This window comes from Heterocephalus glaber, unplaced genomic scaffold (assembly GCF_053883595.1).
Source record: "Heterocephalus glaber isolate CG9 unplaced genomic scaffold, H.glaber_assembly_v1.0 deba00000281, whole genome shotgun sequence".
NCBI classification, from domain to species: Eukaryota; Metazoa; Chordata; class Mammalia; order Rodentia; family Bathyergidae; genus Heterocephalus; species Heterocephalus glaber.
The window spans coordinates 17,595,505-17,620,600 of record NW_028258139.1 but is presented as its reverse complement, the minus strand read 5'-3'; the positions used below and the strand labels follow the sequence as shown (position 1 = coordinate 17,620,600).

Genomic DNA, 25,096 nt, shown 5'->3' with positions numbered 1-25,096 from the left:
CACTGGGGCAAAGCAGTGAGAGGTTAAAAAACCAGGGCAGTTACTAACAGCAGAGGCACGAAGAACACAGAAAATGCACTTCTGAGATAAAAAATCATGTGAAAAATGGATCTGATGCAACAGAATACGTGTTTAGGAATAAGTTTCATGCAGCTCATGCTGGTTAAACTGTTTCTAAGTGAATTTTTGGCCTATTCCTCTACTGGATCGCTGTAGAGCTAGAAGTTAGAAGCTATTGTTTGGGTACTGAGCATACCTGCTTTACCACAAGACTAAACCCCAAGGTTATGGTTTTAAATAATTTCTAAGGTGTAGGTGAAATTGCAACTAATTTTATATGATTGCTTATGAAACTTGCCTATGATTCAAAGGAGGGGAAATGAGCCACATTGAATTAGGAGGAATCAAGGTTTGGGATGTCCCTAACCTCTGAGGATGACTTAGCGTTCTTGGGTCCCACCCATCTAGGTGGCCTATCACAGCATGCACCCAAACCTGTAGGGTCATGGACATAAAACCATCATGTTCCTTTATGAAATAGGTGTATTTTGTATTTTGATGTAAAATTTTATTAATTTCTTCACTCATTTCAGTCAGTAAAAATATGTTGTTTTGTCCCACTCTTTTTGTTTAACGTTCCCTAATAACATTCTGGGCATAGCCTTCAAAAAATTCCAAGCTTCTGTATTTAGCACAAAAAGTCTAAGGAATAAAAATATACCCCTCTCTTCTACAATATGGTTGGAGAGAGAACTTTCTGTAACTTAAAATGTTCTCATAAAATGTGGTTTGATAAGATGTTAAATTGAAGACACTTATGAGAATATAAATCTTCAACTTTCTGCACAACATGAGTTGTGTAAATATTCATAACTGTTATCAGTATGCTCACTTCTCTGGAAATAAAATTTGAACACTCAATCTTATAAAATTCTGAAGGGTTCAGAACAATGCAACTTGAACTGGAGACATAACCTTCCAGAGACCTGTTTGTGGTATTGGTTGTCTCCTAGGTGACTTGTTGCCCAGGTGATGAAGTGTTGGGTAGCTCAGTACATTGCTGCAAAGCTCTTCTAACTTTATAACATCCCTCTGGTCCCATATGCATAATGGAAGAAAGTCAAAGTCAATTGTCTGATCAGATTTCTTACTTTAGCAAAGAAATTGAGTCTGGCCTCCTTGTAATTTAATATGACCTAAATGAGAGGCAGTATTTGAGCTGATGAGTGAGAGGGCTACTCCATGTTCCTACAAAGCTCACAATTTGGCAGACTCTCTGGCATAGAAAAGCTTCCCCCGTAAGTGAAAGGAAATTAACTATAGGCAGTAAAATAGCTTCTGGCCACTAACCTGACTCCTCAAAATGAATCCATCTATTCCACTCCAGTTCTTCCTCTATGCATACCATTCTATTGACTCACGAATTCATGAATTCTTGCATTCTAATTATTAATGCATTTCATCGATATATTCATTCCAGCAAGACATTCACTTCATTCATCCATTTTTTATTTTTAATATTCATTTCATTAATTATTCTACTTCTTCATTTGTTCTATTTATCTATTGATTTATTCAATTCATGCCTTCACCACATCCATTCATTTGTGTATTTCATTTTCTTAACAGATATTTTTGTGCCTCAAATATATGTTTTTGTGGGACAAAGCCGTGCCATTTCTCTACACTTATCAGAGTAACTCTTTTACAGTTTCTATTTGAATCATCTTTTAATAAGTGATTGAATTAAATTAATTCATAAATATTACACATTTTATATACCATATAATTTTGAGAAGGAAACTTAGAACTCACCATCCAGGCCATGAACACAAACTACCAGGTGAATCCCATCTTCCAAGTTCTCTTCCTCCTCCTCTGGTGGAAAATACGGTGTATCAGAAGCCAGTACAGACAAGTCACTGTACAGAAATCCTTCAATCTTCAGCTCTTTTTTAAATTTTTCTTTGGCCTGATAAAAACTGGAGAATATGCTAATTAATCACAAGCCCAGCTGTGTACTGCATTGAGCAGGAAATGAGTTGGGCTGGTATGTAGGAGTGATGAGCTTCCACAAGCCAAGCGTCTGCTGAGTGCCAAACACTGAATGAGACCTTGCCAAAGATCCTACTGAGTGATGCTTTGTTCTGAAAATGAAGGCAGGAAAGGACTCCCTCAAAACCAAAGGGCTTTGGTTCTTCACATTTCTATGCAGATCCTGTGTTGAATAGGAGACTAGACAATGGGGCTTCCCAGATTCTACCCAGATCCAAGGTTCCAAAATTCTCTTCCTAGAGTGAAAGCTCCTTTCTCTGACCCACAAGACCACCATGGCTTGTCCTCCGTCTGCTTTTCCAGCATGGTCTCTTACCACTCCCTTTCTCTAACACATTACTACAATCCCCAAATTCTTGGCTTTACTTCTGTGTGCCTTGGCAGATGCAGTTCTGGATGCCAAAGTGATTTTCCCACCTTACAATCATGTTCGTTACCAGGTTACCTGATATGTTGGTGTTTAAGGACATTGCTTCAGAATCAGATTGCTGAGGTCAGAATCTTGCCCTTGATACCTGTTACCCATTACCCACTGAGTGTCCCTCATCTGAAATACTTGGGACCAAAAGAGTTTTAGATTTTAGTTATTTTTCCAGATTTGGGAATATTTGCATATACCTAGTAGATATCTTGGGGATGGAACCCAAGACTAATATGAAATATAGTTTTGGTTTATATATAACAATAGACATAGCAGGAGGGTAATTTTATACAATGTTTTTAATATTTTAGGGCACAATGCAATTGCATAGTGTAAACTTTTCCACCTGTGCCATTATGTCAGTACTCAAAAAGCTTTCAATTTTAAGAGTATGAACTAAAGATGGGACTTGGTAGTAGAATGCTTAATTTGCATGTGCAAGGCCATAAATTTAATCCCAGCACTGAAAAAATACCTAGTAAGATTTGATTTGGGAGCATATCAGATTTTGAATTTTCAGGTTAGGAATGTTCAACTTGAGTTATTATATGTTATTAGCCATATCATAATTATCTTCATCCTCATTAACATCACTGATTGTTTTATTTTCCTTTGTTATAGATGTCACCTTGCAAAAGCTTTTCCTAGTCACCATCCCTATTGACAGTCATTGCCTTCAGCAGCCACTTTTCCTGTTTCCTTCTGGTGACTGTACACCCATGAATCATTACATTTACCTATCCTTGCCCTCCTTGACTTCTCTCAAATTTCTGGCTGTCTTTTGGACTGTGAGTATCATGATATCCTAGGTAACTCTGCCCCAGGAATGGACAGTGTCTTCTATCTATATGTTGACTTGATGACAAATGTTGTATTACAGGCATTAAACACTCTTTAGACAACAAAAAGCCCAAGGTATACCTGCCTGTGCAATTTCTTTAGGGGGAAACCATTAAACATTTTCAAAAAGAGTAAAATGATTCTATTGTATACCCAATGAAGTACATAGTTTATAAGTGGGGGAGCAAGATGAGTGTGAACCCAACACGGGATGAAAGGCTAGATCCTGGCATTGTGAAAGGAACAGTGACTTTAAGAACTCCAAAACCAACCCAAACTTGCTAACAAAGTCCTATTCCCTCAAAGCCTGTTTAAAAATCGCCCTCTCAAAATGTGCAAAGACAGAGTACAATGATATTCATAAAAGATTAGTGCATTGTAATAATAACAGAACAAAATTTAAATGTCCATCTATAAAAGATTTGGTTAATAAATCATGGCACACCTGTACACGGGGATACTGTGGAAACATTAAAGTGATGCAAAAATAAACTTACAGACATAAAAAGTTATTTCCAACATATTATTAAATTGGAAAAAAATGTGCATCCAGGAACTGTTAGAATAATGTTATTTTGCATAAAAACATAAGTAGATAGGGAGGCACATAGAAATTGTGGAAGCTGTTATTGTGAGAGGTCTATTTGCTGATAATTTTTATCTCCTTATGCTATTCAGCATTTCTGATTTGTATGATATGCATATCACTTATAAATGCATATTCAATTAAATTGGAGAATAACAAACATCAATTTTTTTAATCAAATGTATGCAATTGAGCACTCCCTGGAGTGACCTAAATGACTGCCCTGGGACAACTGTCCCATCACCAAACTTACCTGAACATCCTTTCACTGACTTCGTCCTCCAATTTGCTAGAATGGGCAGAAACAACTCCAAAGGAACCCAAAGGTTGATGGGTGATGGGAACAGGTGTCTGTTTGGAAGAGAATCCAGCCCTGGCAGGGGTCTCCTTGGGCACAGAGGAGAAAGGGAGACATGTGGCAGTGCAAGACAGGGATAAGTTGACAACCTCCACAGCTTTCAGGCTGTCTAGAGTAAAAGTTTCTGCAGGGGTCAGGTGGGACCCCATGATGGAAGTGCCTGCCTTCGGCTCCTGGTTTCTCAAAACATGGGAGGGAATGGAGTGAGTCACAGTGCGGCACACAGTACCAGCGTCATGTTCAACCTCCAGAGAGGAATCAGGTGTTCTGTTCAACATCATGTCATGAATGAGGCAAGGTGAACTGCTTTGCTGGCCTGCAGAATTTGGATGGATGGCATTGGCAGCTGATGGACAGCTGAATTCAGGCACCTTATGGTGAGACAACTCCCCAACCTCTGAGATGCTGCTGTTGGACAGAGTGTGTTTGCCCACGTTCAAGTCTTTAGGTCTTCCCTTTGGGGTTTCCATTTGTCCTCTATGAACAGACCTGGTCTTTGCATTTTCAAGTGCTATGGTGTGTGGTATTTTTAAGTCATGACCTTTGGTTTCAACACCTGGAGTGCTCTCAGTTCTGCCATCCAGAGAACAGCTTCCATGAAGATCAGATTGAGTCTCTTTGCCTTTGGGTATGTCCATGTAACCAGGCCCCTGATGTTTCTCAGCACCTAAATCTTCTTCCGCCAGGGAATGGCCTTCCCTATCATCCTCGGTTCTGGAGCTACCACAGGGTTGAGAGCTGTGTTCAGGGGAAACTTCACTCTTGCTCTGTATATCTGAAGCTTTGGCAGAGCCTCGCTCTTTCTTCATGGTGTCCGCACCCTCAGCGGTGTCCTCTGGGCTGCTGATCTGAGGTGCAGATACAGACTTGGTTAGCTTGGTGAGTGCCAACTCGCGCTCCTCCTCCTCAAAAGGCAAGGAGCTGATGGAAGTAAGAGAAGCCTGGATGCCGCTGGGCAGGCTTGTGTTACTCTCCGTGGGTTCCCCCTCTAGGGAGTTCCTGTGCAGGGTGTACCTCCGAGCCAGCTGCTGCAAGACTTCCCGGTCACTGGGTAACTCCAGGGCCCTGCTTCGAGCTTCTGACCAGGCCACCGAGCTTGGTTCACTCTCAATGCCTGAGTCTGATATGATGGAGGAAGACCTCTTGATGACCCCAGAAAGCACAGACAGCTCCTCCTGCTCTTCTGTGTGAGGATCCTGCAGGGAAGACCTGATCTCCAAGGGTGCTGTCAAAGTGGAGCTAGGGGTGTCACTGGGCTCAGCAGGTGTGAGCTTCAGGCTCAGCAGTCCTGGTTTACCCTCCTGGTCTGCTCCCTTTCCTAGACTATGCAGCTCTGGGAGGGCTGTTTTGTCTGGACAGATGGCATCTTGGTGATTTCCACCTGCTGCCATTTTGCTTGGGACAATCCTTTCAAAACGGTACTTGTCTCTACAGCTTCTTCTCTCCTGGTGAACACTGAGAAGCTCCATATGTTCAGCTCTGTGTGGGTTCTTATTGTTGCATTTCACATCAATGTAGGTCAGCCCTGGGGTCTGCCCATCCTCTGGGCCCAGACTTCTTCTAGGCATGTCCATCTCTGCCGATGGGTATGTCCCAGCATCAAACCCCTGCCCAGTCCTACATTCATCTTCAGGCACTCCTGCTTTATTTTGGAATTCACCGATTGTCAGATACACCTCAGATTCCAAACACATGTCCACCTGGTTTTGTGTGGTCACATTCTCACCTGGCTCTGGACACCTACTAACTTCTTCTTCATCTGAGCCCATTTGGGTTGGTTTCATCATAGACAAGACAAAGCTTTCCTTACAAGACAATGTTCTATTTACAATATGGTTTTCTTCTTTCTCCTTTAGATCCATTATTGTAGGGATTGTTCCTGGAACATGAAAATTAGAATAAACTCTCAAACTATGCCCTGAAAAAAAAAGAAAAAGAAAAAGAAAGAAAATTGGAAAAATTGTATTATAATTTACAAATAGAATGGTACCTCAGTTCACAAACTTAATTTGTTCTACGATTGTGGAAAAGATGGCCATGTTTGTGTTTGTGTCACCTGATGTAGAAGTTGCAAAAAAACCACAAAATTCTGCCCACTGTTTTCATTGTGAACCAAATTGTTCACAAATAAAAGCATTTGTGAACCAAGGTACCATTGTAAATATTCACAAGTTATATCAATACCTTACTGTATAAAGGGAATTTGGCAGTCATTTATTTCTTTTCCATGGGAAATATTTTCCTGCTCCTTGGAATTTCCCAAATGATGAAGTATCTTCATTATTCATGTGGGTCCCAATTATTTGTGCAAACGAGGTGACCCATGCTGAATTCATAAATAGTTTATATTATTTATGATGAGTTGGGACAGGGTCTGGCCCAAATAGAAAAAGCAAACCTGTGATCAGTGGATAATGACAGGGAGAAAATAATATCAGTCTGATTCCTGGTAGAAGACTGAGTTCAATCATGTGGCCAGTGGCTGAATCAATCCTGTCAGATAATGAAACCCCAGTACTTTAGATGTCCCAGCTCAGGTGAGCTTTTGTGGTTGACAACGCAGACTAATGTTCTGAGAGGATGGCAGTGGCTGGGAACAGAGGAAGTTTCTATCTGAGGCTTCCCAGACCTCAGCCTAGGGACATTCTTTCTCTTTTTCTTCCCTCCTCTCCCCTCCCCTCCCCCTTCCCTCCTTCTCTTACTTTTTCCTTTTCCTCCTTCTTCTCCTCCCCTTCTCCTTCCTTTTCTCTTTTTTTCCTCTTCATTTCCATCATTTGGTTTTCCCTCTCCTTCTCCTTCTCTTTCTCCTTCTTTCTCTATGCTCCTTCCCCCACTTCTTATTTGTATCCTTTACATTCTTTAAAGTATGAATCTAAGTGTAAGCACAATCTTCTCCTCAGTCTGTGAGTTATTCTAGCAAATTAATTGTGTCTGAGGGCTTTATGGGGAATGAGAATCTGTAGCCAACTGGCCAGGAGTGTGAGTGGTCTGGGATTGCCTTAGCTAGTTTCTGGAGTCTGATATGAAGTCAATCTTACAGGAACTGTGCCTATCAATGTGAAGCTTGACCTAACTCTTGGTTGTCCATGTCTGATTTGTATTTTGCTAATGCAAAACTTACCAAAGTCTAATAATTCACACTTATAAATATTAAGGCATTCTCTATTTTATTTTCAAATTCTCTTCTTTTTCCTATTCCTCCTCCTTCTTCCTCTCTTTTCTCCCTCCTCTCTCCTCCCATTCTCCCTCTCTCCTTTCTAATTATAATTAACAAGAGTAAATGTTTTGCAAGTCTATCTGTTCCACAGCTCTGACCAGAAGGTCGTGTAATACATTATACAGTTTCCCTACACACAAAACAAAAGAAGGGTGTGTAATTTTATTTTCTGTGAAAAACTTAAATCCTCTTCATGGTTTTAATGGAAGCTAAATGAATGCAATCTCTTTTGAATGTTATGAAATAAACTCTTGAGATACCATTTGGGGTTTTTGAACATCATCATCTCATAACCCTAAGAGAAAGTTTTGATCAGGTAAAGGAAAACATGAAAGCTTCCTTACCTGGATGCATTTTCTGCAGCTGGAGAGGTTGTGAGCACACTTCCCCTCCTCTGAGAGATCTACCCACGCAGCATACAGTGAAGCTGACATTTTCTATGGAAATTCCCATACACCCTACTGCCACATGATGATCTGTTTGTTCATCTCATATCTCAGCTAGAGAGAAGAGGTTGTGTTTTACGATTCTCTATAGCCCCAAGGCTAGCACTATGGTTAGTACATATCTGACAAACTGTGTTCATAAAATGAACTGAGACTAGAAGCAAAATCTAGCAGAATAAAGAACAGAGAGCAGAAGTGGGCATACTTTTCAAAGCAAATCAGTCTCTGCCTTGATGGGATTTTCAAAATATTGAGAACATACACAAGTACAGCTTGTTCTCTTGCCAAAATGAAGTGGGTGGCAGGAAAACTGTGGAGACCCTGAAGTGGTGAGTGGGTGCCAGGGACTAGAGGACAAGCAGCAATGATACACAGAGCACAGGGACCTTTCATGCAGAGACACTGCTCTGTATGATGTTGAAATGGTGGACGCACGTCACTGCACATCTGTCCACACTCACAGAATGAGCCAAGATCAGTCCTAATTAAAGTGGATTCTGGGTGATAATGACCTCCCATGTGGTTCATTGATGGTAAGAAATGTCCATTCTGGGAGCGGGAAGTGGACAATGTGTGTTCAGGGGAATATATGATGGGTCAGGGTATATCTGAGGTATCTTGGTACCTCCTCCCTCTTTATTCTTTCTTTGCTGGGAAGCTGAAATTTCTATCGAATGAATCCTCTTTTTTGAAAAAGAAACGAGAAAAAACAATAAAAAATGTGGGAAATGCCCTTGGGAACGTGACTTAAGCTTTTTGGGAAAGGAGAGACTGAGTTACAGGAGACTATGCCCTGGTTCACACAGCCTGGGTAGGTGTGCGTGAGCTCCCGAGCGTGTGCAGCAAGGGTGAACACAGCAGGAGATGTGGGCCTGGCCAGGCCGAGAGAACCTGGAGTACAGACCAATAGGCACGGCACAAATGGGTGAGGAGTTTGGTATTTATGTTTCCAGAGATCAGATGTGGATGCTTGGCACAGAAAGCACTTGTCATAAAAAATTAAGATAAGAGGCAAGAAATGCAGCAGAAAAGTGGTTACCAGAGGAGCAACAATTTACCTTCATCAATACAGCTATGCAAAAATCTGAGGAACAAAGGGTCAAATTTAAAGATTCAAAGTCAGCTACTACAGCATGAAATGGTACGAGCACATATGTACCCTCCATTGCTCCAAGCCTGCCAGCCTTTTTATTGCCCATGGATGGGCCTGAACATTGCTCACTGTATGGCTTGTATCTAGCTGTCCCCTCAAAGCCTCATCCACTCATAGGTGGGGCTTTTCAGAGCTGGCTGGATCTAGTGCTTGTGATACTGGGATGAAGGACGTATGCTACGAAATTAGTCCACTCACTGGTTTGTTTAGCATAGTTCTGGGTGTGAATAATGGGAAGGCCCGCACTGGGTGTGGGTGGCACCAACCAATAGGCTAGTAGCCTGGATGGGGTAAAAGGAAAAGGGAGGTCTGCTTTGTTCCTGCTCCTTGCTGCTTTCTGCCTACCCTGCTATTGACTGTTTCCCCTCTGCGATGCCCCTCTGCCATGAGGCCCTACCTCAGAGCGACCCAATTATGGGATTATGGACTGAAACCTCTACAAACTGTGAGCAAAATAAACCTTGATTCCTTTAACTTGTGGGTGTTTGATAGTTTGTCCTAGAAACAAGAAGTAACTAAGACACTCACGCTTACCCCGGGGAGGGACAATTACTACCCCTCTTTTGCCCAACTTTACACAGTTACTAATATTTGAGAAAAAGACTCAAATCTAGGCAGTCTGTCCAACTCTTGGGTAAACCATTCGGTTGCCATGGGACAGGGCCACAGGGAGGTGGGGTAGGCAGTTACAGAGGATGAAGACAGAGTTTGCTTAGCATGTGGTACTGAGCGGGGTTCCAAGCCATGGTATCAGGTAGCGCGTGAACAGCATTACTATTTTCCCAATCTTTTTATTACCTGTGGTATAATACACCAAAAGGATGGACTGCAACTCTGACAGCCTCGTGGCAAGGAGTGAATATTAAGGCCATCAAATTCTTCAGGAAAAAGGAAAAAGTTCTTCATTGGTAAAGTTTTTGATTTGGGATGAAAGAACCATCCAAGCAATTCATAAACCAACATCACTGGTGGTGGACATAGACTATGCTCTTAAAGCAGTTTGGGAGACAGGATGGATCCAGTAGGGATGGAGGTGTATGGAGAGAAGCCCAAGGAGATAGCCAGGCATCTGACTGTGACTTCCTGGGGTTCGTCTAGAAAATGAGACAGGAGTGCTAGGATTCCAGCCTCATACACTTTACACAAGCTGCAAAGAGATGCAGATCCTAAAATGCTAATGGGTTCAGGCAGTGAACGGTTCCTGGAGAGATGGCTCCAGCCTTGTTTTGCTGCTGATTCACACTCAAGGGCACTGACATGTGAGGCAAAGGGAAACAGAGGGCAGTGAAGGCCCAGAGAGACTGATGCTGACTTGCTGGTGGATGTTATGGGATAGAGGCTCAGAGATAAAGCTGACTGACAGAAAATAAAGGTATGCAATACGATTTCACACATATGCTTAGGGACTGAGATTTATATTCACTGGAATATCTATTAGTATCTGTAGAAAAAAAGACTACATATGTGTACATGTGTACACACACACACACACACATACACTCATGCTGCATCTAAGGAAAAGTCTTAATGCCTTATTTTAAACTGATTTTGATTGGTTAGACTGGAGGCTGATTCTGGACCAGCACGCATTTTAGCTGTCATTCATCAGGTTGACACTAGATGTCAGAGTATAAGTGAGAACCAAATTCCCATGTTTGCACGGATGCGCTATCCTTGGAAGTCACCTAGATGTCTCAACAGTGCAGAGCCTCTGAGATGCAGCCATGGCGACCTTTCATTTGAATGATGGACACCTAAGCACTATGGTTCGAGACCTCACGTGGGAAAGAGCAAGGGAGAGCATGAGCTTCGGAGTCAGGGGAGTTGGCTTTGAATGTTAGGCCCCTGTCACACCTTGTGCCCCAGTTTCTGTCTGCGAAGTACAAATTGCGAGGTTACATACAGGATTAATGAGATAAAGCCCCTAAACCTCTAGCAGAGAGCCTGGCATATTCTGGTCCTTGCAGGGTTTCTGTGGTCAGGGCTGCAGGAGAGGACAGAGAACAGACGTGTGTGACATGTCCAGATGCTCTGGTAACACACTGCAGTGCCAGCCCCACTGGATATGCATACAGAAGAGCACACCCAAACATGCTTTCTTTTCTCCCTAAGTGAGTCATCCACTCATGTTAGTTCTGCAGCCTGCTTTCCAAAGTGCTTTGCCTGGCCCATGTCATCAAAAAGGGACTTCCTAAGAAACTGATCCCAATGCCACTGAAGTTCAAACGGGGATGATTTCATGTTTGAATTGCACACTTGTGATGAGAAGGGACCTTCACCAACTCCCAAGTCAGCCTGTGTGGGCGGGATCCACTCTGGGTGGTAACAACACAGAGGACTGGGTACCTCCACTCTGAAGGGACCACGGTCGGAGCCTTCACGATAACTGCTCATCCTTTGGATTAACTTACCAGTGTCATTGAAAAAAAGTCTTTGTAAACAATTAGCTTAACCTTAATTCTTGCTCCCCCTCTGATTGGATGAAATACTTTGTTAATTTGGTCCTACTGCTGTTGAGGACACAGAATGACTCCCAAGACTCCTCTGGAGAGCCTTGCATGGTTTGTTTGTTTGTTTGTTTGCTTGCTTGTTTTTGAGACAAGGTCTCACTATGTAGTTCAGGATGGCCTTGAACTCATGGCAATCCTCCTGCCTCACCCTCCAGAATGCTAGTACTGAGGTCATATGCTACCACACACATCTCAGAAAGCCTTATCATTGAACCTTTCGAAAACAACAAAAGAAGGCAAACCTGTCACTGGGCAGTCCACATATCTGTCCTCAAAGATGACTGGCAGGGTGTTACAGTCACCATCGATGTCCAGACACTCTGCAGGCAGCGGGGGCATGCTGGCGAGGTACTCGGAATTCCGCACATCCAGGGACAGCTGGCTGTGTGTCTGCATCCTGGTGGCACATGGACAGGGTGAGCTCCCCAGAAAGACTGACAGCCTTTAAAGATGTTGTGATGCACTAATCCCAGGAAAACATTCAGAAATTCTTAGCAGACTCTGACCATGGCCATCTGCTTCTCCATCCACACTTTCCTGCTTCCTAAACACACCCTCCGCCCCCGAAGAGGGAGGCAGTCAGCTCTGTTTGGGAGCTGCTTCAGAGGCTAGGATTAGAGGCCATAAATTGCAGGATTAGGTGAAACATGAGGTTGTTCATCACACACATTAAGCAAATGTTACAAACGTGTGGAATGTCTTCTGAGTTTCTAAGGGGCTAGGAATCTTAAGTTAGCCCTTTGGAGTAATTATCCTTTACTCTCTCTTCTCTGTCGGGCCTGAGATGTATTTTGGTACACTTGAATTCAAAACCATGTAAAATTTGGGAGAATTCAGCAAGCAGAGTTGATTTCTGCCTGCCTGCCTGCCTGCCTGTCTGTCTGCGTGTCTGTCTGTCTGTGGAACTTTTGGAATCAGCCTAAAGTCTGGAAGCTGCTTTCCCCCTTTGCAGCCAGGGAGCACCCTTCCCTGCAGAACAGGTTTGTGGCCAGGGAGCTCCACACAGCCCCAAAACAGCTGCTGTCATGGATGCTGTCATCAACAGGTGCAGGGAGATGCACATATGTTCATGACTCTATTGGATCCACGTACATGCTGTATAACAACATTAAATATTACTTAATATACATATCAATTTAGTACATAGTGAATATGCATATTTTATTTTCTTATTTTCCAACTGAATTTTAATCTGCAAAAGTAAAGGAGAAGGGATTTTCATCATCACAGTCATGAAGGATGCTACAACTTCACAGCTCTCTGAACATTCAGTTCCTTAAGTATTCTCTGAATAAGTAAATAGGGTTTATGTCAGTCAGTTCTGCATTTTTTATCACCATACAAGTGTGGAACTTTTGTTTCCGTTATTTTTTTAATCAGTGCCTGGAATTGAATCCAGAGCCCTCACACTGAGCTATAGCCCCATCCCTTATTTCATTTTTAATTTGAGATGATGATTTCCTAAATTGCTAGATTTCCCAGACTATGTTCAAACTTACAATTCTCCTGCCACAGCCTCCCAGAGTTCAATATTTAATTTATTAAAAAACAGTCCTGGGTGGGGTGGCCCAAGCTGTATTCCCAGCACTCAGGAGGCTGAGGCAGGAGGACTATGAGTTCAAGTCAAGCCAGAGCTATATATTAAGTTCAAGGGCAGCCTGAACTGTAGAGTGAGACCCTGTTTCAAAAACGAAATTGTCAATTGAGCATCAAAGCACTTAGGATGATGCAGACAGATTGGAATTGAACTTGAATCTAGTCTATAGCTCACAGAGTCATGAAGAAACAAGTGGCCAAGCAGGTGACCCACAGTGTAGCAGGCAGGTTTTGGAGAATCAGGTCTGAACTATGATGGGGAGGGTGTCCTTTCCTACTGGAAGGCTGCCTCCTGAGTTTGGGGCTTTGGTGATATGACTAAGTACCTGAACTATGGCAGCATGTGATAAGAAAATGTCTAAGGATGCTAAAGGGCACAAAGAAACCAGTGCCCATCCCTGTCAACACTGCTTTGCCTACCTCGGCTTGGTGCACAGCACTGGGACTTGTGAAGAGCTGCAGGCAGAACTATGACTTTGTCACTGTCTTTATTTGGAGATCAAGTTGGTTTATTGGGATAGGTACAGGTGTCACATTAACAAAGGGTGGACTTGCAAAGGTAGCTGGTGGGCAGCAGCTTGGCTGAATGAAGACCACTCAGGTTTGTCTGTGGCATGCTTCCCGAAGACTGGCGTGTGTGCTGGTGGACAAAGTGAGCAAGACCACCTCAGTGTGGATGGAGACCACCTGGTCCCTGAGGGCCTGGATGGAGCCAAAAGGTGAAGCTGGAATTCTTGCTCTCTGCTTTGGAGCCCCGATGTCTTTTTCTCTCTCCCTTTTTCTTCTTGCTGCAATCTCTAGCTTTTGGACTGCAAGACTCAACACTAGTGGGCTGCCGAAGCTCTTAGGCCTTTGGCCTTGCACTGAGAGTTACACCACTGCTTCCTTGCTCCTGAGACCTTCAGACTTGGGCTGAGCTATGCTTCCACCTTCCCCTGACTGCTGCAGGATTTAGCCCACACAGAGTGGCTCAATTCCCCTAATTAATCCCTTCGTATCTTAACGTATCTCAGGTTCTTTGGAATTTCCAGGTGCTAACTGATGAAAGCACATGGGAGAGAAGTGTTTCAGCCAGGAACACTCTCTCCTCCAAGGGAAAGACCACAGATAGGACACACAGCAATCTGCCCCACTTGTTCCAAACAAAAGCACAATCAATGCCCCTTATCTTGCTGTGTTTTTTTTTTTAATCACACCTATCACCAACCATGCTACAGGACTTATTGGTGAATAACACTGACTGTTAGCATCTGTCTCCCCTCGTGCTGTCTCTTTTGCTCATTGATGTGTGCCAAGTGCCTGGAATGATGTCTCCTACACAGAGAACAATCAAGAATGCGTGCTGAAAAATGAATTAACCAACATGTATATGCAGGGAAATAGGGGGTGCTGCCCAGGCTCAGAGGCTGTGTGGGGCCCAGCAGAACAGCTGAGAGGGAGCAGCTGGGAGGATGACCCTGGAGGGTGAAGGTCTCCATGCCCTTTGTGGGCAGTGGCCAAGCAAAGGGCTCTCTAAGCCAAGAAGTGCCACAGCCAATCCATGTTTCAGAAAGTAATTCTGACCAAGGTGGTTTTGGTGTTTCCATGTGTGATGTATGCAGGTGTGTGTTTGTGGGTGTGGACATATGTGCGTGTATGTTGCCCTGCGTGTATGTATGTGTGTTTCTGTATTCAGGTATGCTCATGTATGGGCTGTGCCTGTGTGCATATGGGTGCAGCCGGGTGCACACGTGTGTACATGAGGGAGTGCATTGCCGCATGTGTGTGTGAGGTTTGTAGGTTCTGTGGGGGAGGAAAAGAATATGGGATAGCAAAGGTCAATCAACAAGCAACAGCAATATTTAAACAATATATAAGGAATGAGGCAACTTTCGCTCTGGCTTTAGGCAGCAGTGGGAAGCATGTGGGGAACAGTCAGTGGTGAGGTCCTTATTAGCAAAACTGGGAGGAAGTTCTGATTTCTGGACTGACTGCCCAGTGCCCTCACTGATTCTCCAGGCCTACCATCTCTGTGACTTAACTCTTCATTTTCCTCCTTAAAAACTACCCATGTGGTTTTCTCCTTAGCCAGTCAACTCAGCATGCAGGCTCTGTCCAGCCTCAGTGCCTTTGCACAGCTGTTGCTGTTACCTACACATCCTCCGTGACTCTGTTCTCTCCTCCAGGCCTCCCGGGGTATCTCTTTCTCAGACGTGTTCCACTGTGACCCCACACCTTAATGAGCCACCGGTTCGACTCACCAGATAAATTTCTAGCACCACGTTTAAGTTCTTAGCCCTATATGAATTGCTTCTTCTTATTTCCAAGTTTATCTTTTCTGTCCCATGAGAGCAGAGACCTTGTCTATCTTTAAAAAAAAAAATCACTCTGTCTAAAGTCCCCAGATCAACGCCTGCCTGGAACTTCATGAGTAACCAATAATCATGCAGACAGGGAGAGATGCAAGAGGAAGCAGCTGAGTAAAGTAACTTTGTTAGGGATTAAGAGTTGCATTCACTAAGTGAGAAATTCCCATTCATATCATCAAAAAGCCTCAAGCAAGTATATGAATCCTGTTTTCCTTTCTTCAAACTGTTGCCTCCCACTCTTCTCTGTCCACATTTGACCCAACCCACTGCAGGAGCCATACAAATGGGAAGACACTCACTGGGAAGGAATCCTGCCCGGGTTGGCCTCGCCCACCTGGTTGTAAGCAGGCACCTCCATACCTGGGTGGTGATCAGGGTATGGTCCCTTCCTAAATGACACTCAGGGCAGGTGCCTTGCTTGCAAGCCAGTCTGAATGCATAATGGGCAAAGGGCACACTGAGTGTATTCAGGCAGATATCCTTGGGTTTCAGTTGGTTTATTCCATGCAGCAATCCGGGGAAGGGTCTTACAGACCACAAAGGGCCTGGTTCATCACTTCACATTTCAGTAGCATATTTACCCTGACTCCAGAAGTACAACTCAATAGCATAAAATACTTCCATTTCAGAAGTTGAAATCCACATTTTACTTTGTTTTTTAGGGAACATTGTTCAATAGCCATACAGAGAAGCTACAGAAAGTAGGCTAAGAGTGAGGTCCCTGGACTCAAATAGATTGCTGTTTCTATCGCCTGCTTGCTATGTGGTCTAACCTGTTACTTAGCTTCTCTGAGCACAGGTTCCCCCAGTTTCTTCTTGTATAAGTGAAGGGAAATAGCAGTCCCTACCACACAGGGTAAATGGGACTATTAAATGAGTCAATGCTTGTTAGCGTTTGGACAGTTTCTTACTAGAATAATATCCATAGCACCATAAAAGGAGGTAAATGCCTATTGCATTCAATCCTACGTCCAGAGCATCTTAGGGTATGAAAGTTCTGTAGAATGTTAGACAGTGTGAGAATTCTCAAGGTGGAAAATGTAAAAGCCAAACTGAGGATTCATTTATCATATGATGGAAACGAATGCCTCAGTGCAGGTCTCCCTCTCCATTCCATCTCCACATTCATTCATCCACATACTGCTATCAAACCTCCCCTCTATGTGCAAAGCCCAGGGGACACTGGCGAGAGAGAGGAAGGACCGAAAACACGCGCACCGCGCTTGTTACTCCCCCATCCTGAATGATGTGTGTGTGTGTGTGTGTGTGTGTGTGTATGTACACATGTGCAGTACTGGGATGCATTACTATGCCCAGTTTAAGTGACTTTTTGGCAGGCTTTAACAATTACCACCTATGGCAAGAAGTAGTCTTCATTTCTGTGGCAATCCCACAGTGCTAGAAACACACACACTGGAAGATTTCAGCAGACACTTCTCACTCCTCTTAAATCTTCCTATTCCTCTGGCCTGACCTACCCTATTTCACTTAAAAAACATGGTTCCAACACCACTGAGTTGATTTCCCAGCCCACTGAGTGGTGGTGACCTATTGTCTGAGAAACACAATCAAGTTCAAGCTTGAACAAGATAAGTCCTGACAGAGGAGACTCCCTGGTGCCACCTTGCATTTGTACTTGTCCGTGCCCATTCCAGAGCATGGTCCTTCCCTACACAGGGACAAGACGTCCTCCTAGAGGCTGTGTCCTCTCTGATCTCCCTGCCAGCACTGTCCTGCTCATACACAGCCACTGTCATTCCATATCCCCATTCACCATCACAATATCTCACTTCTGAACACTGCACTTTGCCCTTTATCTCTAGTAACTTTCTCAGTTTGAATTGCACTGTCCCTCGGGGCCCTATATCCTTTATTCTTGATGACCTAGCAAAAGTCCACTTCCTCTTGAGTAGTATCCTTTCTATTCCAGTCTCTGATTTCTGTTATATTTTACTAGTATTAATTGAATGCTTAAAGCATCTTTAATCTCCAAGATTAATCGGTAGGACAAATATAATCTCCTAGGCATTCACAGGGCTCAGGATCTGCACCTGATTCAGATCTTGGCTGAACTATCCCTGTTGGTGAAGACTTTGACAACTGTACAAAGTAGCACTATGTGTCCCTCTTGCACTCAGACATACATTTTAGACATATTTCTCCATAGAACTGGTTACCATTTGATGTATCATATCTGTTTATTTAGATGCCTTTTACCACCAAAGTCTAAGTCCCATGAGAAAAGGAGTTTGTTTGGTTCACTGTGGAAGAGTCAGCACTTACAACACTGTCTGGGATGTAGTAGACACTAAACCAGTAGTTACTGAATCAAAGAAGCCCTTTTACATCTAAGTAACCAGGTAACAAGTTTGATGTCACAGGTATTATAAGTTACAGTATCGAGATGTGAAACTATGTATGAGATTTGAAATGCTGTGGCCCAAATTCATTTGCAGGTAAAAAAGCATTAACTAAAATTCTCACAAATCTAGATTATTTCCCTGGTCCATAAGGCCCCATATGAGCTAGACTCTTCCACCCCTGCCCCTACTATTCCTTCCTTTCTCCATCCCCATTTCCTACCTGCTCACTCCATTCTAACCAGACTTGGCTTCTTGCTGTTTTTCAAACATGCTGCATTTCCATATCATAACCTTTGCAGCAGCCTAAGCAACCTTCTCTCATGCCAAGGTTGACTCACTGCTACCCCAGTCTGTTCAAATGTCACTCTTGTCTCTTATCACTCTAACAGTCCTTGTCCCCAGGAGCACTGCCCTGTGCCCAGTTCACCCTGCCTGGAAAGAGCCAATTGTGTGTCTCCCTTCTCAACTTCAGATTTAGTGACAACCCCTGAGTACACTGAACTTTATCATTGTGCGCCATTCACACAACAGAAATCAGTACACACTACAGAGCATTTTGTCTTTTTGGTCTTCTGAGAGCTGGCTGTTAAACATTTATGAGAGTACTGGCCATATCCTGCTGATCACAAGTTTGCATATCCTTCCCATACTTCTTCGTTCTTCCCTTGCCCCTACCAGAAATAAGAAATTTGTGTCTTGCCTTTCTGTCCATTGCAAGAGTGACCCATACAGCATCCTTTAGTTCATTCTCTGCTGAATTCACACTGTCTTATGTGGACAATAAGTATTGCCCATCAATTAGCACCTAACATTTCCTGAGCAGAGTTTGTGGCTTGTACTATGGATTCCATGTGCATGGATATTCCCATTTTTTCCACTCAAGTTTTATTTTTTCCACTCAAGTTTTATTTTTTCCATTGATGGATAAAGAAACTAAGATTATTTGAGATTTAGGTAAAAATGACAACAGAAAAATAACTTTATGGAGGACCCGTGGCACACCACTGGGGCATCAGGATTGAACCAAGCCCCCTGAATCCTCTAGTCCCTTTTTTTAGCACTTGGCATTGCAAATGAGGTCTTCAGAGAGAGGGGAGACCTCTGTGGCCATCATTTCCACCTGGGTACATTCCTTGAGAACACAATCGTGGCTAAACTGTCCAAGTTTAACCTATGATTGTGGTGACTCTGAGAAAGCAATTTCTTTTTTTTGGTACTGGGGATCAAACTCGGGTCCTTGTGCTTGCGCAGCAGGCGGTGAAACCAATGAGCTAAATCCCCAGCCCAGCAATTTCTTATGTTCTCCTGAGTTGCAATATTTCCCCAGTAGTCCTCAATGTTATGCTTATGTTTGTCAGATTCACGCTCCTGATGTTAATTTTAGAGAGTATATTCAGCCAGTCCTGGCTGGAGGCTGGAACAGATGAATGGGTGCATAAATGAGGGAGGGAAAGACTCTAGCAATCTCTAGACAAGAGATTTTAATAGGCAGATGTATTTTTCTTGGTGTCTCACTCACTTTCAGAAACCATGAGGTAAAATGCAATTACTGTACTTTCGAAACAGAACAAAGCCTGGGAGCAATTCAGGTTATGTAAAAGGGTACAAAAGACCTCAGGTTGGTATTACGTAATGTCCAAACCTCAGGTGCCTCCCCTGGGGGATTTGCTACAACATCCCAAACATTATTCATGCAGCTCTGTTTTTTGTTTTTGTTTTGAAGTAAGCATATTGTTCAGAAATACAAAGAAATCCCAGATTTGTGTAAGAATGGTGAAAAGATTCTGGGAGGGATCACCTGGGAATCTGTGAGAAGGGATGACTTCATCTCAAAGTTCTGTCTTCAGTCCTTTTCATTCTTTTTTGGAAGAAGGCAAACTGAGGGAAAATTAGGGAGCTTGGGCTAAATTATTATGCTAAACGCATTTTTTTTTTAGCTACAGCATCTTAGGGAGATAGATTCTGTATTTTTTTTCTAACAAAGCTTATAGCCACACCACCTGCTTCTAATGCATTTTGCAGAGGTCTCAACACAGATGTCTTCGGGGACCTAGGAAGTCCTGATTCTTTCTAGAGAACCATAATGATACTCAACAAAGAAAACCTCTGGCTGTTCACCTTCTCTGCCATCTTCAGCTCCTGCTCTACAGCCAGCTCTACAGCAAGGCTGCCTCCTTCATCCTGCACAGCAAGTGTGGATGGAACAGCCAGGGGCAACATGAAAGAGGACTTGGAGCAGAGACAGTGAGTGGAACATGACAGGTGGCCATCATGCAGGTGACATGGGTATGCAACTATTACTTACAGATTCTCTTGAAAGGTCAAGACTGCAAGTTTTTGGTGCTCCATGTAAAAGAAGGCCTCAGAAAACCTTCGGACCTGAGGAATAAAACAAGGTAAACAGCTTACTTGGTAAGTAGATGTTATGGTTTAGGTCTAAAATGACCCTGCCGAAGTCTCACGTGTTTGGAAGGTGACTGAATCACAGGGGTGCTATATTCACCAGTACAACATCCATTGATAGGTTCAGTGGCTCAATGTACTGTTAAAAGACAGGGCTTGGTTGAAGGTGGATCCCTGGGGGTGTGACTTGGAAGGGCATATTCTCGTCCTCTCTACTCTCTTCCTCACTGCCATGGAATCAGTAATTGTTGTTCAGGAACTGTTGTTCCTTCCACCATGGGATTTCTGCCTTGGAGCCAGCCAATTGTGGACTAAATCTTCTAAAAATCACAAGCAGATAAAAACCTTTCCTCTTTTAAGCTGTGGATGTCAGGAAATTTGTACCAGTTCTCGGAAAGTGTCTAACACTGTGGATATGACCTTCACTTTCTAAGACTGGAGGTGGAGGAGATAAGCGTTGTGTACAACAGTAGGAAAGCTCTGCCCACAACTAGAGGTCTGAAACAGTAGGTTTTCCCCTCTCCACAGATCTCCTTCGGGTCTCTGTGCTCAGATTGAGATTATGTACATAGTTTTCGTGCATGTTTGTGAATCTGTTCTTGCATTGCTTTTTATCATTTTTTAATGTAGGTTTTATTCCTTTGACTAGAATATAAGCTCTTTGCAAATAGCCACTATAGATATACATAGAATAAACAGTTTCCAAAGTCAGCCATGGATGTGTGTTTGCTAAGCACTTTGTGAACTGTTGTCCTCAGTTATTTGCTCCTCTTCCTCCAAGTGGGAAAACTAACACTGCTGGTTGTACATTGCTACCTCCCTATAGGCAGCTAAGCTAGTGGCAAAGGCACACACTGAGAGAAATGTGTTATATTTGTAGTTTTCTTCAAATGTTTTTTCATTTATTTGCACGTGATCGGCAAGTGCTCACCGCTGAGCTCTATCCCTAGCCCTTAGTGCTCTGTAAAGAACTTGTTATATCCACGGTGATAAGCTCCGCAATCACCAGACACAGGCAAGGAAGGGACACTAAGAGAGACAGAGCAGAGGTCTAAGGGGATAAGTGTGGTGACAGTGTCACACCACATGCTCATGAGAGACCCACATCAGAACCTCAGGGCTACAGATCTATGGGAGCAATCTCTACCGTGCTGCTTATTCTGCTCAGTGCACTAACTCTGGTAAAACTTCCCCAGGAAACCAAACGGGTGTAATTAGGGCATTTATACTATGTGGTTTTTTTACCCTCAAGGTGTGGTGTTCCTGGGTCAGATAAGTGGTCACTTGGGAGTGCAGTGTCACTGTGTCCAGGAATTGGGTCCACAGGGCCATGAGGTGGGAGGCCAGCCAGGCAAGGTCCTTGCTGATCTGCTCAGCTATCTTCTCTGGATTATTCAGCATCTGGGGAGGCAAGAAAGGCAGAAGTCAGGAGGCTTCTTTCTCCAGTCTTGATTGCCTTCTTGGATTTCTTGAATCTTGCTCCTCTCTTGATGTTATATTACACCTCTGCAGCCTGCAGGATCCCATGACTTCACATGCAAGAGTCAGGACAACAATGGTAACAATAAATTATTTGGTAATTCCTGTCTACAGAATAGCAACCAGTACCCATGGACTATCACGGAAGATAAAATCACTCACTACCTCACACCAGTCAGAGTTTAGGATGGGCCAGATGTACTGGATTCTCCAGCCAGCACCCCTCACTAATGAGGGTCAGTTACCTGCAAAAACACTTGGCCCCATTTCTCACCTTATCCTGCCAAAGACACCCTGCCTACAACCTGCTCAGACCTGGCTATTTGCTGCCACCAGGCCTGCAGTCTGGCTGCACCCTCTCCCTGAGAACCCTCCTCTCACCTTTCAGTTTCCTTTCTTCTCTTCCCCACTTTAGGCTTGTCTACCTCTAGTATGGAACTAGTAAAATAAAGTCAATCTTGCCCTGTTTCTACTCTGCTGTGCTCCAAGGGTAAGACCAACTACCCTCACCCTGATCTCTCCTTTAGGTACAGGGCCCCTGGGCTGGAGACCTCTCTATGGCACAGCTAACCAGGAGTGGCTTGTTTTATCTCCAATGCTCCTCCTTACCTGCCTGTGAACTTCAGCCCCCTCAGTATTCCTAGCTCCTAGCACAAAGACTGGTAGACAGTGCAAACTCAGCAACTCTATATTGAATAATTAGGTGACTTGGCACTAATAGGAGGCACAAATGCCTCTTACTCTGTCACACACCGCATGCCTCCATGACAGTGGTACTCAAGCACAGCATGAATTCTGAACTGAGCGGGGGGGGGGGGGGGGGAGAAAGAGAGAGAGAAAAAGAGAGAGAGAGAGAGGAAAGCTATTCACTAAATGCATCTTTAGCATTATTTTCCCCTAGTTGATCACAGCAAAGGCTTCTGTAAGGTTAAAGAAGCTTCTTCTAATTAAGCCACAAGAGGACTGTGCTGTGCTCATTAATACTCAACCCTCTGCAAGTGCCTGTGACAGTGCCGCAGACTTTCTCAGGAGGCCAGTGATGATCCTTCCCATAAACAAGCAGGAAATTGTGGCCCAGTGCCTGTCACCAGTGAGACTTCCTGAAAAAGAGGCTCAGCCACCCACCCTCCACACTGCCTCACACCCTACCCCACCCCCTGGGCTCTAACCATGCATCTCTCTCCATTCTCTACCTCTCTGGCTCTACTTATAAAGTGCCTGATGTTTGCTACAGAGTATGCTGAGCTAGAGAAGCCTAACAGAAACACACACAGTCCTGGAGGAGGCATTCGGTCCCATTAAGGTCATGCGCTTAGATGGCTATAACAAACCTACACAGTGCAAGATATAAACACCACAGATGGGCCATAGAAGATTGCCTGTAGAGTGAGCAGGCATTAGAGAAGCCTTTCTTATATTCCCTGAACAACTATGCTATTCCCTGAAGGTCCTCAATCTTGGCTGCATATTAGAGTCACCAAAAGGACAGGGCTATAGAAGTCCGGGACAGTTCAGCATCTCCAGGTGAAGCCTAGACACTTGAACTCTTAAAGTGACTTCCAAGTAATCTTAATCCGCATCCAGGGATGCTAATCCTTTCATGCCCACAATTCTGCCCTGGTGCATATTGTCATCTTTGACAAAATCCCTCCCACACTGCACACCGATGTAGACACACACACACACACACACACACACACACACACACACACACACCTGCACTGTCTGCTCCTGTTTCAGATCTTGGATCAGTCCCACCCATACAGACAGTTTTTCCTGAAAATTCAAGAGGATATCTAAGAATCACAATAGCAACCATGACAACTGACTATTTCAAGGCACTATAGGGCAGGAGTGTTATGGAAATTGAAAGCTTATACCAATCCTCAGAGTTGGTACTGTTATCACTGACTCTATTTTGTAGATGGAGTAACCAGGCACTAGAAGGTTAGGAATAGTCCCAAGATTGCATAGCTAGGAAGTCTAAGCTGATGCCTGGGCCCAAGCAGTTCAGCTCTAGGGGCTGCCCCAGCTTTCTCTCCATGCTTCCCTTACTGGCCCTACCATGGCCCAGATGGACTGGCCTGGTGGCTGCTGTCCCACTGCCTGCATTACATCTGCATGCTCATGTGTCTGCTCAGCCCCTCTTTGCTGTGGAACTTTGGAGCATTCTGGAAGAAAGCTGGAGGATCTCCTGCAAAATCTGCAATTCTTATGGATATTCTGGGAGGCTTCTTTCTGGGAGCTCACTTAAAATCCCCTACTTGACCTCTTTCCTTTGTCTCCCTTCAGATGTTTGTGGGCTCCTTCCACAATGACGCAAATTTGCACTTTTATAAGCTTAACTTCTCATGTGACTCAGGTCCAAAGACATGTAGATAACAGAAAGCTTAAGTCTTGAAATATTTTAGTCAATCAATGAAAGCCAAGGGTTTGAGTTCAGTTTGATAATTACTTCGGAAGTCTCTTCTTCCTGGTACTAACTGGAGATTCATTTTGCATATTTGCTTCAGGAGGTATTTATCAAGCACCTAGTTTATTTTGGTAACTACTACAATATAAATAGTACTTAGAGGCTTCATGGCTTAGTGTAGGAGAGAAAAGTGACACAAACCATACTTCACTGAGCAGTGGTGGAAACAGAATACAGCACAATGAGACATGCAAGGGCATGAGAGCCCTCAGATACCTGGATCTCAGAGCATTCCCTGTGAAGACCTTTGGTTTAGGACTTGCAGGCTGAGGAGACTATGTCAGGAATAGAACAAGGCAAGTTGGCACAGTCCAGAAGAAAGCCATGCAGAAGGACCTGGAGTAAGGAGCATTTTTTGCCCCTGAGGAGGTGAACACAGGGACTGCAGCACCTGAGGGACAGGTAAGAGGTGTAACTCATGCTTATGGCTTTGACTTCCATGCCAAGTAATCTGATTCCCATCCTGTGGGTGACAAGTGGCCAATAAGAGCTTTGCACCTGGGTAGTATGTTGACTGTGGTGGTGGGGCATCCAGGCTTACTGTGGGGTGCTTTTTCACTTTTCTTTGTAGTCCTCGGAAGTGAACCTAGGGCTCAGCACCTACTAGACAAGTGCTCTACCACTGAGTCATCCCCAGCCCTACTGCTGCATACTCTGTAAGGGGAGGGGGGGCAGCGTGAAACAGCATATGAGGCCCACGAGGTCCCTGCCATACCTCGCAGTGATAGAAGAGGCCCTGCTGAGTGGCTTAGACACATCACACTGTGAATGGGGAGACCAGCTGCGCTGAGTCAAATCTCCAGCTCAGCCCCCGACAGTGGCAGAGAGAGAAAAGGGAGCAGCCAGGA

General features: G+C 44.0%; 1 protein-coding gene across 7 annotated transcripts in view; it reads right to left on the bottom strand.

The window, feature by feature from the left end:
• The window catches only part of Fam135b (family with sequence similarity 135 member B), a 318,048-nt gene that overhangs the window by 16,330 nt on the left and 276,622 nt on the right, over positions 1-25,096 (bottom strand). For 6 of the 7 annotated variants that reach the window (XR_002391948.2, XM_004837905.4, XM_087187332.1 and 3 more), the window contains exons 10-14: positions 21,542-21,697; positions 20,199-20,272; positions 11,829-11,983; positions 4,156-6,178; positions 1,816-1,982 (exon numbers count right to left, since the gene is read on the bottom strand). Coding sequence is in view for 6 of the 7 variants with exons in the window: in XM_004837905.4 (XP_004837962.2) it covers positions 1,816-1,982; positions 4,156-6,178; positions 11,829-11,983; positions 20,199-20,272; positions 21,542-21,697 (2,575 nt within the window). In the remaining variant the exon portion in view is untranslated. The remainder of the gene's footprint in view (positions 1-1,815; positions 1,983-4,155; positions 6,179-11,828; positions 11,984-20,198; positions 20,273-21,541; positions 21,698-25,096) is intronic. The other variant, XM_004837907.4, reaches the window with a different exon arrangement.